We start from the raw sequence: 12,856 nt of genomic DNA on the forward strand, positions 1-12,856 counted from the left end.
TATTTACAGAGCAGCAGTTCCGGTTGATATAATAACAAGTTTGTCATATTGTAAGCAAGTTTTGCACATTTCTTGAGATAATTAATGAGGAGAGTCAAACTAACTGGCTGAATTATCACTTCACGTGAAATCGATTAATCCCCTTAGTTTAGTGAGTGTTTAAATGCCCATTAAGTGCCACATTATATATTATATATACCTAAAACTAGTTTGACAATTTGAGACAGCCGGGAAAGGCTATTAATTGGACACAACTGGGAGAAAAAAAAAATAATAAAATAAAAATAAAAGCATTTTTAATGTCAAATTCATGTTGTTAAACTCCGGGTCAGCCGTGCCGCTAGGTGGCGGTGTCGCTGTTTGTACCCGGATGAGCGCCGCTGTCTGTGACGAGTCGAAGAAGCCAAGATGGCAGCGACGATGAAGGGACCTGTGAGTGAAATCCGAAAGAAATGCTTTCCGTTTTAATCGACTTTTTCCTTCATGTTTTATCTCGAGATGCAAATAGGAACAGCAAGAGAGTGTGTGTGTGTGGGTGAGGAGGGGTGAGGAGGAGGAGGGAGGAGGAGGAGGGGGGGAGGAAGAAGCCCAAAACTGCACGCGGTCACACCCTCACGTCAATCAAAGTAGCCGCCGCCGCTAGGTGTTAGCTCAGCACTGTTTCTATTGTTTTACCTTCACGATTCACAAGCCGATTAACGACTAGCGTTGATAATCGTATGAACCTAACTGGGGTTGTAACGGCCAGACAGTTAAAAACAAAAACAAAAAACAACAACAACAACAACAACAAAAATCGTGTTGTTAGCTGTCGGAACTAGCCATGCTAACGTGACGTCATTTCCTCTTCCGTGTCGTCACAGGCGGTCGAAGACGTCAACGTGACGTTTGAGGACCAGCAGAAGATCAATAAGTTCGCCAGGAACACGAGTCGGATGACGGAGCTGAAAAACGAGATCGAGTCGAAGAAGGTGAGTTACTGCATCTTTTTAAAAAACAACAACAACAACAAACAAACAAACACTCATTCAGCTGTTTATTAGGTATAAACAACTAAAATCAGTCTTATACGGTCAGTTTGAGGCACTTTTTTTTAACACTCTATACAATAATATTGGTATATTCATATCGAGGTTATTTAATATTATTATTATTATTATTATGAGGCTTTAATGTGTTTTACATGAGTGAATGCAGACTAGTCCAGTTAAAAAAATAAAATAAATCATACAGTCTATAAAACCAGGGAAAGATCAAACTTATGTTGAATATATTACAATATCCAGAATCTTTAAAGATTAAGACGATATCGTGTCTCCTTCCAGCTGTAGTTTGGACCCGATACTCGTAACTGACTGGTGTATTAAAACCCTGCCAGCTGATTTATTCAACCTATTACAGACATGTCAGTATCAGTATCATATTGTGTAATATAAAATGTTTTTTTTTTTTTTGTATAATGCAGAAAAGATGTCTGCGGTAATTTACTAATTGTTCTATTTTTGTCTTTAATTTAACGGTATTTAAAAAGACGATTACATTCCCAGTGAAGTTGCGCCGACGTAATTTTGGACAACAGAGTTTATTGTTCCTTCGTATAATAACCCCGTGTTACATATCAGCCCATTTACTGATATCGTAATGTGTTTTTTTTTTGTTTTTTTTAAACTTTCTCAAACTGGTATTGGGATCAGCCCCCCCCCCCCATGAAACTCCAGCACCAGTCCGGCTCCGCCACCAACTCCACCCAGAACCCTGTTGATGAGCCAAAACAAAAGCAGCCTATTACCCCGCTCCGACTTTATTGTCGTAATGTTCAAACTACTTTAACGAGGTGTTAAAAGTAACTTCACGGTCATTTTAAAAACTCTTTTCCAAACAGAGAAAGTGAGGAGATTTGATCTTTTTTTTTTTTTAGGGGGGGGGGGGGGAGGAGGGGGGGGGTGAAGGTCAGGGAATTTGACTCGGGAGTGGGGAACTCTTGATTTTTGCGAGTGAAGCTGCAGTGCTGTTGAATATGTAATTAAATGTGCTGACGAGATCAATTTATCTTCGCCGTATACTAACGAGTGTTTCAGATATTTTTTTTGGTCTAACCCCCCCCCCCCCCTCTTAGTTTAACACGGTACAATTGATCACGAACTTGCAGCTCTCTAAAAGGACCTTAAAGCTGAATCGCCACTCAACGCTCTGCAACGATCTGCTTTTTTGTGTCCTCCCCCCCTCTTCCCTCTCTCCCCCCTCCTCCCCCCAACAGAAAACGCTGCAGAACCTGCAGGACGCCAGCGATGACCTCATGATGTTAGACGACGACGCTCTGTTGATCCCGTATCAGATCGGCGACGTCTTTATCAGTCACACCCAGGAGGAAACGCAAGAGATGCTGGAGACCGCCAAGGTACGTGTGCGACAGGCTCTCGGTACCTTTTCTCACACTTCAGACTTGTTCGTTTTGCTGTTTTGACACTTCAGACTTGTTCGTTTTGCTGTATTACCTTGTTCACAGCGGTAAACACGGCGAAACTGAAAAAAAAAAAAAAATAAAAAAACAACATATGGGCTTTCTGGCTGTTATTTATCTGTTAAGTTCTACTCAAGTTTTCAAAAGCCCTTTTGGCCGCCTCATTGGACCTCCAGCGTGGTTACGGGTCGAGCTATTTTCCTGGGTTGGGGTGACGTCCCGGGGGTCTGTGCTGGTTGCCCGGCAACCTCCCAGGGACGACAATAGGACTCCGTGACACCAGATGTAGACACGGCATCCGTCTTTACATTTAAAGCCCTGGGACACACTGTGTGTGTGTGTGTGTGTGTGTGTGTGTGTGTGTGTGTGTGTGTGTGTGTGTGTGTGTGAGAAAAGCTACGTCTGTCGCGTTTAAAGACACAGAATCCGTCTCTTTGTCGGTTGCCACGTAAACCAGAGTCTCTCGTATGTCCTCCGTAACCAGGAAGTGCTGCAGCTGGAGGTCAAGGGCCTGGAGGGGCGAGTGTCGGCGATACAGCAGGTGTTGGGGGAGCTGAAGGTGCAGCTCTACGCCAAGTTCGGCAACGACATCAACCTGGAGGCGGACGAGAGCTGAGCGGCCCGAACGGACTCTTGACAGCTGCTGCCCCCCCCCCCCCCCCCCCCACCACCACCACCACCGCCGCCGCCGACACGGACTTTTTACGCGCAGCTCTCGCGAGCACATCCACGAGACGTCGGCCACCGACGTGAAACGGATTATTTAGGTTTGTGGCTCCTGGGTTTTTGTTTACACTGATGAGGTGTCGGCGGTTTAGTTTCTTTTTGGGGGGGAAACAAATTCACGAGGACAACAAAAGCTAAACATTTGGGGATTAAATAAATGCACGTTTTCTAATGTATTTTAAGTGGTCGTTTATTTTATGGTTGTGTTTTTTTTTTTTAATGTTTTTGATCAAACAGAAGTAAAAAAAAAAAAAAATAACTTGTGAAAAATTAGCAAGCAAATTCAGCAGATTTGAAATCTTTGTTTTACTGTTCTTAAGAATAAAAATCACAGTATTTCTCCCAAACACACAATCAGTATGAAAAATAATGGAAGCAAAGGACCTCCAAAAGTATTCAACAAATATTACTCAACCAATAATGAAGTCAGAATAATTGTTGTCTTTCGCAAAACAACAATAAAAGGCTGAAACGTTTCTCGGCAGACGAACCTTCAGTCCAAAACCGGCTTTCTGTCTTTCATCTGTAGATGAAACTCAGATTGACACTTAAATGAGGAAATCGGCCGTGAAATCCACAGAACTCGGGTCGAATTGAAGGTTTTTATCATCGTTAAAGGAAAAGAAATGTCAGATGTTCCTTTTGGGTTTTTTTTACACGTTAGATTGGAAAAATGTTGAATTCATCGGAGGAACGAAATCAAACGGCACCGAGTGAACGGATTGAGGTCCAATGGAGGATCGGGAGCTGCGTTTTGTTTTGTTTTGTTTTTGTGCTTTTCCGGGACAAAGCTACTTTTGGAGATTTAAAGCCGACCTTGCGATCGTACCGTTAAAATCAGCTTTTTGCGACGAAGTTGGCGAGAAACCAAACGAAACGTCGAGAAACTTTGAGACTCTCGAAGACCGAAATGGCTCGAGATGGACGGATGGACGTCAACGGTTGAACCCGCGAGGTCAGACGTCGTCGTCGTCGTCGAAGTGACGTCGTAACTTTATTCTCAAAACGCACACGTGTACTTAAAATAATAATAATGCATATTTGATTTGGGTGTTGATCTCCAAACGGTTCAGGTAAATAAAATAATGACCGCGTAAGGAAAAAAAAAACAAAAAATTCAGGTGTTGATTTTTTTTTTTTTCCATTTCTGTTCGCCGCTTTCAAATTCTCCGTCGACGGCGCGCCGGATGCTCGGCGGTAAACATCCAACGACCTCATTAAATCGTGCCCCCGAGTGTGGCCTGCACGCGCTAATAAAATATCTGTGGAAATAAAAACGAAAAACCAACAACAACAACAACAACAACAACAGAGGGCTGGAAGTTACAGCAGCCACCTCTGGAGGGACGGAGATCTCAATTAACCAGTTTCTCCTCCCGGTTGGTTTCCTGCTCCACGTTGACGCCGATGATTAAGAGGAGCTCCGCCCACGCGCTTGTTAAAAAAAAAACAAAAAAACAACCTGCGGCTCTCGGAGGAACGCGCATGGAAATGACTGGACTTATTTCCCCGATGGCCTTGTTTGCACCTCTTCCCACCACCACCACCACCACCCTCCGCCTCTCTTTTCCCGCCATCTGTTCGTTCCTATCCGTCCTCTCTCCTCCTGGTCGAGTTCGTCTGACCAGAATCTGCCCCGGCTGGCGTTTTAACAACAGCCGGAGGAACGTTAACAGCGAGGCTGACCTATAATTTGTATTCTTTGATTGCTTTGCGGAAACAAAAAACAAAAAACAACAACAACAAAAATCTACTGAAACCCTTTAAAAGCGTCCAGATTATGTTCATTGGAAAGGAGCAGGATGGGAGCTCAGCGTCAGAAAATAAGGATTCACTGATTTGATTTTCAGCTTGCAGTAACGCCAACGGACCAGCAGGTGTCTCCGTCTCCCCGTGTTATTTCCAGGTTGGAACCGAGCTCTTTGGACTTCATCCAACACACGCAAAACGCGCTTTTGCGTCACGCCCCCCCCTCCACACACACACACACACACACACACACACACACACACACACACACACACCCCCCCCCCCACTCCCGCGGAAGAATTATGAATGAGAACGGAGAGAAAACTGCATTTTGGACGTAAAAGTCTTGAATTATAATCTTGTAGTTTGAGTTTAAAAAAAAAAATGTCACAACTGGAGTCTGAGTACACCCCCCCCACCACCACCACCACCACCCCACCACTTCTACTTCCTAGAGAAGAGACCATCGAGTCGTCTCCTCCGCAGAGTTGGTGCCCACTTCATCATCCTCCTGCAGTGAAGTATTGTGTTTGCTCGCTGTCTCCGCATGTTCGGCTAAATGCCAACAGACGGTTTGAAAAATCCGTCGCAGCTGCAGCCGTTCTTCATCGCTTGCAGCCGTTCTGTCTTTAGAGTGTCGTTATTTTTTTTAAATTTGATTATTTTTGCGTCTTTTTACACAGTTGACAGCAAATAATGAGAGGAAGAGGGAATATAACGACGACTTATCGGCTCAGATTCGAATGGTAAACGTACGTAGCCGGAACTGAAACGAGACCTCGGTCACATTTATGTACAGGAGATTAGTTGGTCGTCAAAAAAAAAACAACAACCCGTCCAGTTAAAGCCGATGCGAGATGTTCAGCTGAGCATCTTCGGGGTTTTTGACGTTTGAAGACGTCGCTGAGAGCTTAAAAGAAAACACCAAACTTACAAAGTGCTTTTACATGATATTAAAACATCGCAGGCAAATAAAAGCAGGCAGTAATAGTTTGGGATAAAATCCCCGAACAACGGATACGGGACAACAGTTCATTGATGAATCCCCCCAAAAAACTAAATCATGCTGTTTTTGAGGAATCTGAACTACAATATATGTATAATTAAAATTGATCACGCAGAATTAAGAAAGTTCACTGCTGAGATTTGAAGAAAGAAAAAAAAAAACGGTCCACTGGAAAGCAAAATTACGAAACATAAATTCAAATCGGGTGTGATTTTGGATCCTGCACTTGAACGTTGCAGCGAACCGATCAATAAGTCTTCAGTTGAGAGAAGGAATATTTCCTGTGAACATTGAAGTTGGCGGACGGAAGTCTGTGGGACTTCGGTCGAGTTCCCGTTTTGTCCTTATTACAGAGACTTCAAGAATATCTATATTAAATGTACCGACAACGGAACTGTTTACTTTTAATACAAAGAAGTTTTGTTTTCAAAGCTTCGAAAACAAAAACAAAAACAAAAACAAAAACGACACCCCCCCCCCCCACCCCCGACGGTTCATTCGTTTCGAAATCTTTTGAAATCCGTGCGGCTCCTCTTGATTCCGCTTTCCTTTTTCTAAATCGCGTCTGGCAGCGTGGGCTCGGGCAGAATAATCAAATTAATCAACAATTAAATGGCAAATTAATCAAATTGGAAAGCAATGATTAGCTGCAACCTCCCCTCCCCCCCCCTCCCCCCACCTCCCCCCCACCAGCCGGGTCTCTGAGTGATGGGGCAGGATATGAGGGTCCTTAGCCTTGACAGCCCATAAGCTGACATTATGAGGGACTGACAGGTGAGTTATATCATGGGGATTAAAAAAAAAAGAAAAAAAAAGTGGAAGGGGGGTGGGGAGGGGGGTGGAGCCTAAACAGCACAAAGCAAGATTGAGTGCGGCGTTGTCAGAGGCGCCGTGAGCGGCGCAGGTCCGGTAAATCCACCTGTGTGAACAAAATGTCACAGATCATTTAGGGAGCTGCGGAAAAAAAAAAAAAGGGTAAAACCGAGTGTAGTCCGACCGGGTAGGTTTTTTTTTATTTTTTATTTTTTATTTTTAAGTGTCAAGACTTTTAAGATTGATTAATTTGTGGATAATGAATTCCCTTTTCCTTCGCTGCGCGGAGGCTTGAGCACCGTGCCGGGAAGTATCTCCTGTCATTCATTTCATTACTGTCTGTCAAGTTGAGCAGCCAAGACAATAAAGGCACAATTCCACTGCGGCAGCGCATGAATCATCTGAATGATGAAGACGAGCGCGCGCGTGTGTGTGTGTGCGCGTGTGTGTGTGTGTGTGTGTGTGAGAGCCTGTGTGTGGCCTCAATGCAGCAATCAGGACTAATAAGCGCTTTGAAAACAAATTGGCGTCCCAGAGCCGACACGCGGTGGTTTATTTAAAGATTTGTTTATCTTTCATTTATGAATTTCGCTGAATTGGAAATTAAGGACGTTGTTTCTCAGAGTCTCCGTCCAGAACGCCTACAAATCGGAGCTCGTAAGGTTTACAACCAGTTATCCGCTTTAATCAGAGTCCCGAATCGACGTCCCGAGAGTATTACTTAAAAGAAAAAGAAAAAAAAAAATGCATTTCCACACCGGCTACGGAAGCATCTCGACCCAATAACTTACCATATGAAAGACAGTACGATGCCTCCAAATATTTCAATGAATATCATTACCAGAGATTTTTTTATATATTTTTTTTTGATTGTCGGATGCGCCGCGAAGACCTTGAAAGACGCCGACGCGTCCGAGCCGTTCGGAGACGACTTGGAAGTTCACGACAGCCGCGTTGTTCAGAAGGGGAACTTTAATCTTCCCTAAATATTCGCGTCCGATCTGCGATCTTGCGGGGAACGTTTGTTTTATTTACAAGCCGTGTTGCTGAAATGTCTCGACGGCCGTGGGACCGGTATCTTTTCCAAAGTGTCGTCGGCATCTACGCGGATCGGCACAAAACCGCGAGGCTCCGGCGAACCAAAGACGGCTGCGATCGCCCCCGATTGGTTCACTTTTGCGTGATCGATTGCCGTGATGGCGGCCGGTATTTTTGTTTGTTCTTTTTTTGTTTTTTTTTGGTCCCGGTCCGTTTCCATTGGACACGGAGCCGCGATGATCCTTCAGTCATATTAGCGTCGCACCGACTCAGCTCTACTGTCACCCAATTAGTTTCAATTTATGATGCGGCAACAGCACGGACCATAGTTTACTTTAGTCGTCCTTTAGGGTGACATTTTTCTGGGGTGTTTTCTCTCAAACACGCGCAGCTTCATTAATGGTGGAAAAAAACAACAACAACAAAAAGAAGACGAGGATGAGTTACAACTTCGAACAGATTTAGATCGCTAGAAATGTAATCAGCTTTTACACGGAAGCCAAAGAGGCGAAAGCTTCATCAGATCGTCACATTTATAGGTTTAAATTTATATGTATAAATCTTCCTTCAGGTGGTTTTTATATATATATGTATATATATATATAGATATATATCTATCTATCTATAGATAGATATATATCAGATATATATACATCTATCTATATATATAGATAGATATATATCTATATATATATATATATATACATATATATATATCTATAGCGTAGATATATATATAGATATAGATGTATATATATATATGATATATATCTATATATATATATATATATATATATACATATATATATAGATATATATAGACATATATATATATATAGATATATATCTATATATACATATATCTATATAGATAGATATATATATATATATATATAGATGTATATATATAGCTATGATATATATCTATATATATATATCTATATATAGATATATATATATATAGATGTATATATATATATGATATATATCTATATATATATATATATATATATATATATATAGATATAGATGTATATATATAGCTATGATATATATCTATATATAGACATATATATATACGTAGATATATATATAGATATATATATATGTATATATATAGCTATGATATATATCTATATATAGACATATATCTATATAGCGTAGATATATATATATATATATATATATCTATGATATATATCTATATATATATATATAGACATATATCTATATATATAGATATATATATATATAGATATATATGATATATATATCTATATATATATATATATATATATATATCTATATAGATGTATATATATCTATGATATATATATATATATAGACATATATCTATATAGCGTAGATATATATATAGATGTATATATATATCTATGATATATATCTATATATAGATATATATCTATATATATTCCATCACAAAACCTGATACTGTGATGTCTGTGGGTGTTGTTCACCTTGATGCTGCAGCTGATTCTCTTCTACAAAACACCTTGCCAGGCTCTGCGCTGTATTTCTCACATCAGGTTTTTTTGGTTTCAACACTTCAGTCTGCCTCCAACTGGCAAATGCGACTTTGATGTGTGCCAGTAAGCTGATGCCATCCTGCCAATAAGCCGCCCATCGGATTCTCTCAATTAGGCCACTCGACCGACTCAGAGGAGAATACCGTCAAAAAAAAAAAAAAACGGATGCCTAAATATTGCAGCGCAATTAAGTCCAGCTTTGAACGTGAGGGGTTTAATTGGAAAGAGCTCAGCGGATACAAAACAATCTGGATTGTGTCGTTTCGCCGCACGAAGTTGACTGTAGGACACTTCTGAAATCTCATGTCATGAGCACAGTTGGCAAAACAGGATCATGTGATACCACAGACCTGGATAGAAAAGTGTTCGTCGCTTCCAGGTCTGAAAAATGAGGCCGATGTGGAAGCGACTTCAGCCGCGATACCACCGCGTGCCACTAGAGGTCGACTCCAAAACTTCTCCGTCACCATAGACTCCCATTCAACTTCTCTCATGAGATTTGAAGTCAATGATTTTTTTTTTCCCCACGAGTTGTTTCGGTGTTGTTAGCTGAAGTCGCTCCTTGTTATTAGTTTTCCGGCGGTCCGTCTGAAAATAATCCCGTCGTTGATTTAAAAAAAAAAAGCCGTGTTTTTGTTTGATTGACAGGCCTGCGTGTTGCAGTCAGGTTACGGCTGTCGGTGGACGGGACGCGGCGCCGTCGGGTTTCCAATCAGATTGAGTCAGATCCCGCCGCTAGCTCCTCCCCCCCCCCCCCCCGGCGCGTCCAAATATGGTCACTTCCTGCTCCGAACCGCACAGATTTATATACAGTCTCGTCCTCGTTAGCATTTGAACAGTTTTCATCCTGTGCTGCAGTGCATTCAGTTCGATGATGACTTTGCTAAATCTCAGCTTTAATTCCTGCAGGTTTTACATCGATATAAGAAAGAACTGTGGAGATAAATATTCTGATAAATGGCATCCAAACGTTTCGGGATTCAAAAGTCAAGGAACAACCAGAAATCGGGGAAAACCTGCCGTCGTGCTTCGAGGTCTTTCATTAGTCGGTTAAACGCTGCCGTCATCAATCAAACTGTATTTGCGTTCTGCCTTCGGTCGCTATTGATGCACTCGAATCGCTTCACAGATGACAGACGGGCCGATAAAAGGCCTCACGATAAGAGGAAAATCTGCGTCGCGCCATAATCTTGCAAAGATGGCATGACTGAGTGGTAAATACGCAAACGCAGAAGTGTGTATATCGGCTGCGCAGTTCCTGTCTTTCAGCTTTAATGGGACCTCACTCGGAATAAAGGAATTAAGAATAAATTATTTCAAACAGACTTTTATCGAACAAATTTTCACATGTCAGTTCAATATCAGTCAGGTAAATACCACGTTATTGTTTCCGGGGAATCCATCTGGCTGGTGAAACGTCGGCACGCCGAGTGGGAAGACGCGCAAACGAAAATGAATTTTCCGATTCATTTTTTTCCACGCAGTCGTCTGCGACCCATTTATTGGGCATGTCCGTGAGAAATATGGTAATCGATGGTGAAAGAGAATCGGGTACTAATAAAAGCAATCAAAAGCAATTTTAACGATGATAATAGTTTGAAGGTAAATGAATAAAATAGAAGTGACAATTACAACAACAACAACAACAACAAAAAATGATGAAAAGGGGAAAAAAAAAGGGACATTTTAAAACATAAATTACAATCAAATGAAATAAAACATAAATTACAATCAAATGAAATAAAACATAAATTACAATCAAATGAAACCTATAACGGCCGTAGACGCGAGTTGTGCAGGCTGAGAAGGAACATTTGCATTTAAAGGTATCAACGCTTTCAGGTGACACGCACGCACGCACACACACACACACACACACACACACACACACACACACACACACACACACACACACACACACACACACACACACACACACCATTCATTGTGTTGGAGATTCTATTACAGGATAACAGACCACGTAGCTGCTGCTGCTCTGGTTGCAAACCTCGAGACTTTCCTTTTATTATCTGGTGAAGGTGGTAAAAGTAGAACGGGGGAAAGTTTAGAGCGGCGCGCAGACCTTGTTGCTCACCGTATCCTCGGCGCAGACGTGTAACTGATTTCCACGAGCTACGAGGCCTCCGTCTCGGACACCGTTGTGCGTTATCTGGCCGCTGAGCCCGTTTTATGGACGTTAAAAACAAAATAGTGTCAATGTTAATACTGGCTGGAATGAAACAACACAAGATTATTTTATCTTTTGTGGGCTTAAAAAAAAACAAAAAAAAAACGGGACCAGTTGAAAGATTTGAATATTTTCTGGACCGCATTTAAATGAAATGAGAACACGGTGAGGGATGGTTCTGCTTGCCCAGAAAGTCTACAGAAGAATTTTGGAGAAAGATCAGACTTATCAACGGTATCACTGAGGATATAAAAGCTGTGATTATCATAAAACTATACGTTTCAGTCGATTAAAAAAAACACCAGAAGACATTTTTTCTGCCTTCTATAGTTCGTCACTCTTTGAAGCCTCTTTTAAAGAGCTTTGCTTTGAAATCCGATGATCTCCAAAAACACCAGTAGATTTCACCAATTCTTGATTATTGCTGAGAGCATATAAATAAGGAGCAGACGGTCTTTATGAAAACAAAATGACGTGTGTTCCTGGGTAAGAAAGTGAAAACAACAAAAGTTAAATAACAAGACAAACGGTAGCCTTTCCAGTTTAAATGGAGAAAAGTGTCTTATTAAGTATTATCATTATTATTATTATTATTTTTTTTAAATTATTATTATTATTATTATTATAGTGTTATGACCGCCACTTATTTCCCGCTCCAAAAATAAGTCAAATGTTTTGGCATTTTTATGCAGTTTTGATTTCTTTGTGGACTTAATAACAGGTAAATACCCCCCCCCCTCCTCCCACCCCCACCCCGTTATATTATATTATTTTATTTTATATTATATTATTGTAAAATACAAGCAAGTCAAGGTTGACGTTACGCAGAAAACACTCTTATTCTTAAAGTGCGGAGAAATCCAAAGCTTGACAGACCCGGTGTGCCTAGTTACAGTTGCTAAGCTATGATTGGATAATCACTTTACTGAACAGGCAATTAGATGTGAAGAAAAAAAAGCATTATTTCTACATTACCACGTTAAGCAGAAACGTTCTTAAAGTAAGCGACGAGGTTGTTTCCATTAACGGATAATTCACGAACGTACCCGACAAAGTCGAGACTCGTGAGCGTCACGACGCACTTCTACGAATCCCGCACGCCGCCTCGCGCTGCACGTCTTCGGTCGCAAAGGAGGCGAGCGTGGAGACGTCCAGTTCGCTTACGATAATGCTGCGAGGCTTTTGTTATTGTGCGTGGCGAGATTTATCACGCAAGTCATTTATCAACATAAATGTTGCCACAGGTAAGGCGGTGATGAGGAGCCTTATGTATAAATGCATGTGCAGGTCGGATGCCGCGGTTAATCCTGCAAGACGGCTCCACATCC

At 41.4% G+C, this 12,856-nt stretch overlaps 2 protein-coding genes across 2 annotated transcripts in view; both read left to right on the plus strand.

Annotated features, from left to right (window-relative positions):
• Positions 1–12,856, plus strand: part of LOC138628081 (teashirt homolog 2) — a 253,786-nt gene that overhangs the window by 110,564 nt on the left and 130,366 nt on the right. The window lies entirely within an intron of this gene.
• On the plus strand, positions 333–3,363 carry pfdn4 (prefoldin subunit 4). Its single transcript, XM_069710971.1, has 4 exons — positions 333–432; positions 864–971; positions 2,258–2,398; positions 2,946–3,363. The coding sequence occupies exons 1-4, from the start codon at positions 409–411 to the stop codon at positions 3,075–3,077; spliced, it is 405 nt and encodes a 134-aa protein (XP_069567072.1). The 5' UTR covers positions 333–408; the 3' UTR covers positions 3,078–3,363.

The sequence above is a fragment of the Brachyistius frenatus genome, unplaced genomic scaffold (assembly GCF_029030835.1).
Source record: "Brachyistius frenatus isolate BFR_SWC_R1_liver_20210118 unplaced genomic scaffold, ASM2903083v1 Contig_95, whole genome shotgun sequence".
Classification (NCBI taxonomy): domain Eukaryota; kingdom Metazoa; phylum Chordata; class Actinopteri; family Embiotocidae; genus Brachyistius; species Brachyistius frenatus.

What these genes read in the sequence shown, in the direction of transcription:
- pfdn4 (XM_069710971.1), top strand. Translation starts at nt 409, where the DNA reads ATGGCAGCGACGATGAAGGGACCT. An exon ending in ACGAGATCGAGTCGAAGAAG is followed by an intron (nt 972 to 2,257) that starts GTGAGTTACTGC and finishes TCCCCCCAACAG; the next exon opens with AAAACGCTGCAGAACCTGCA. An exon ending in AGATGCTGGAGACCGCCAAG is followed by an intron (nt 2,399 to 2,945) that starts GTACGTGTGCGA and finishes CTCCGTAACCAG; the next exon opens with GAAGTGCTGCAGCTGGAGGT.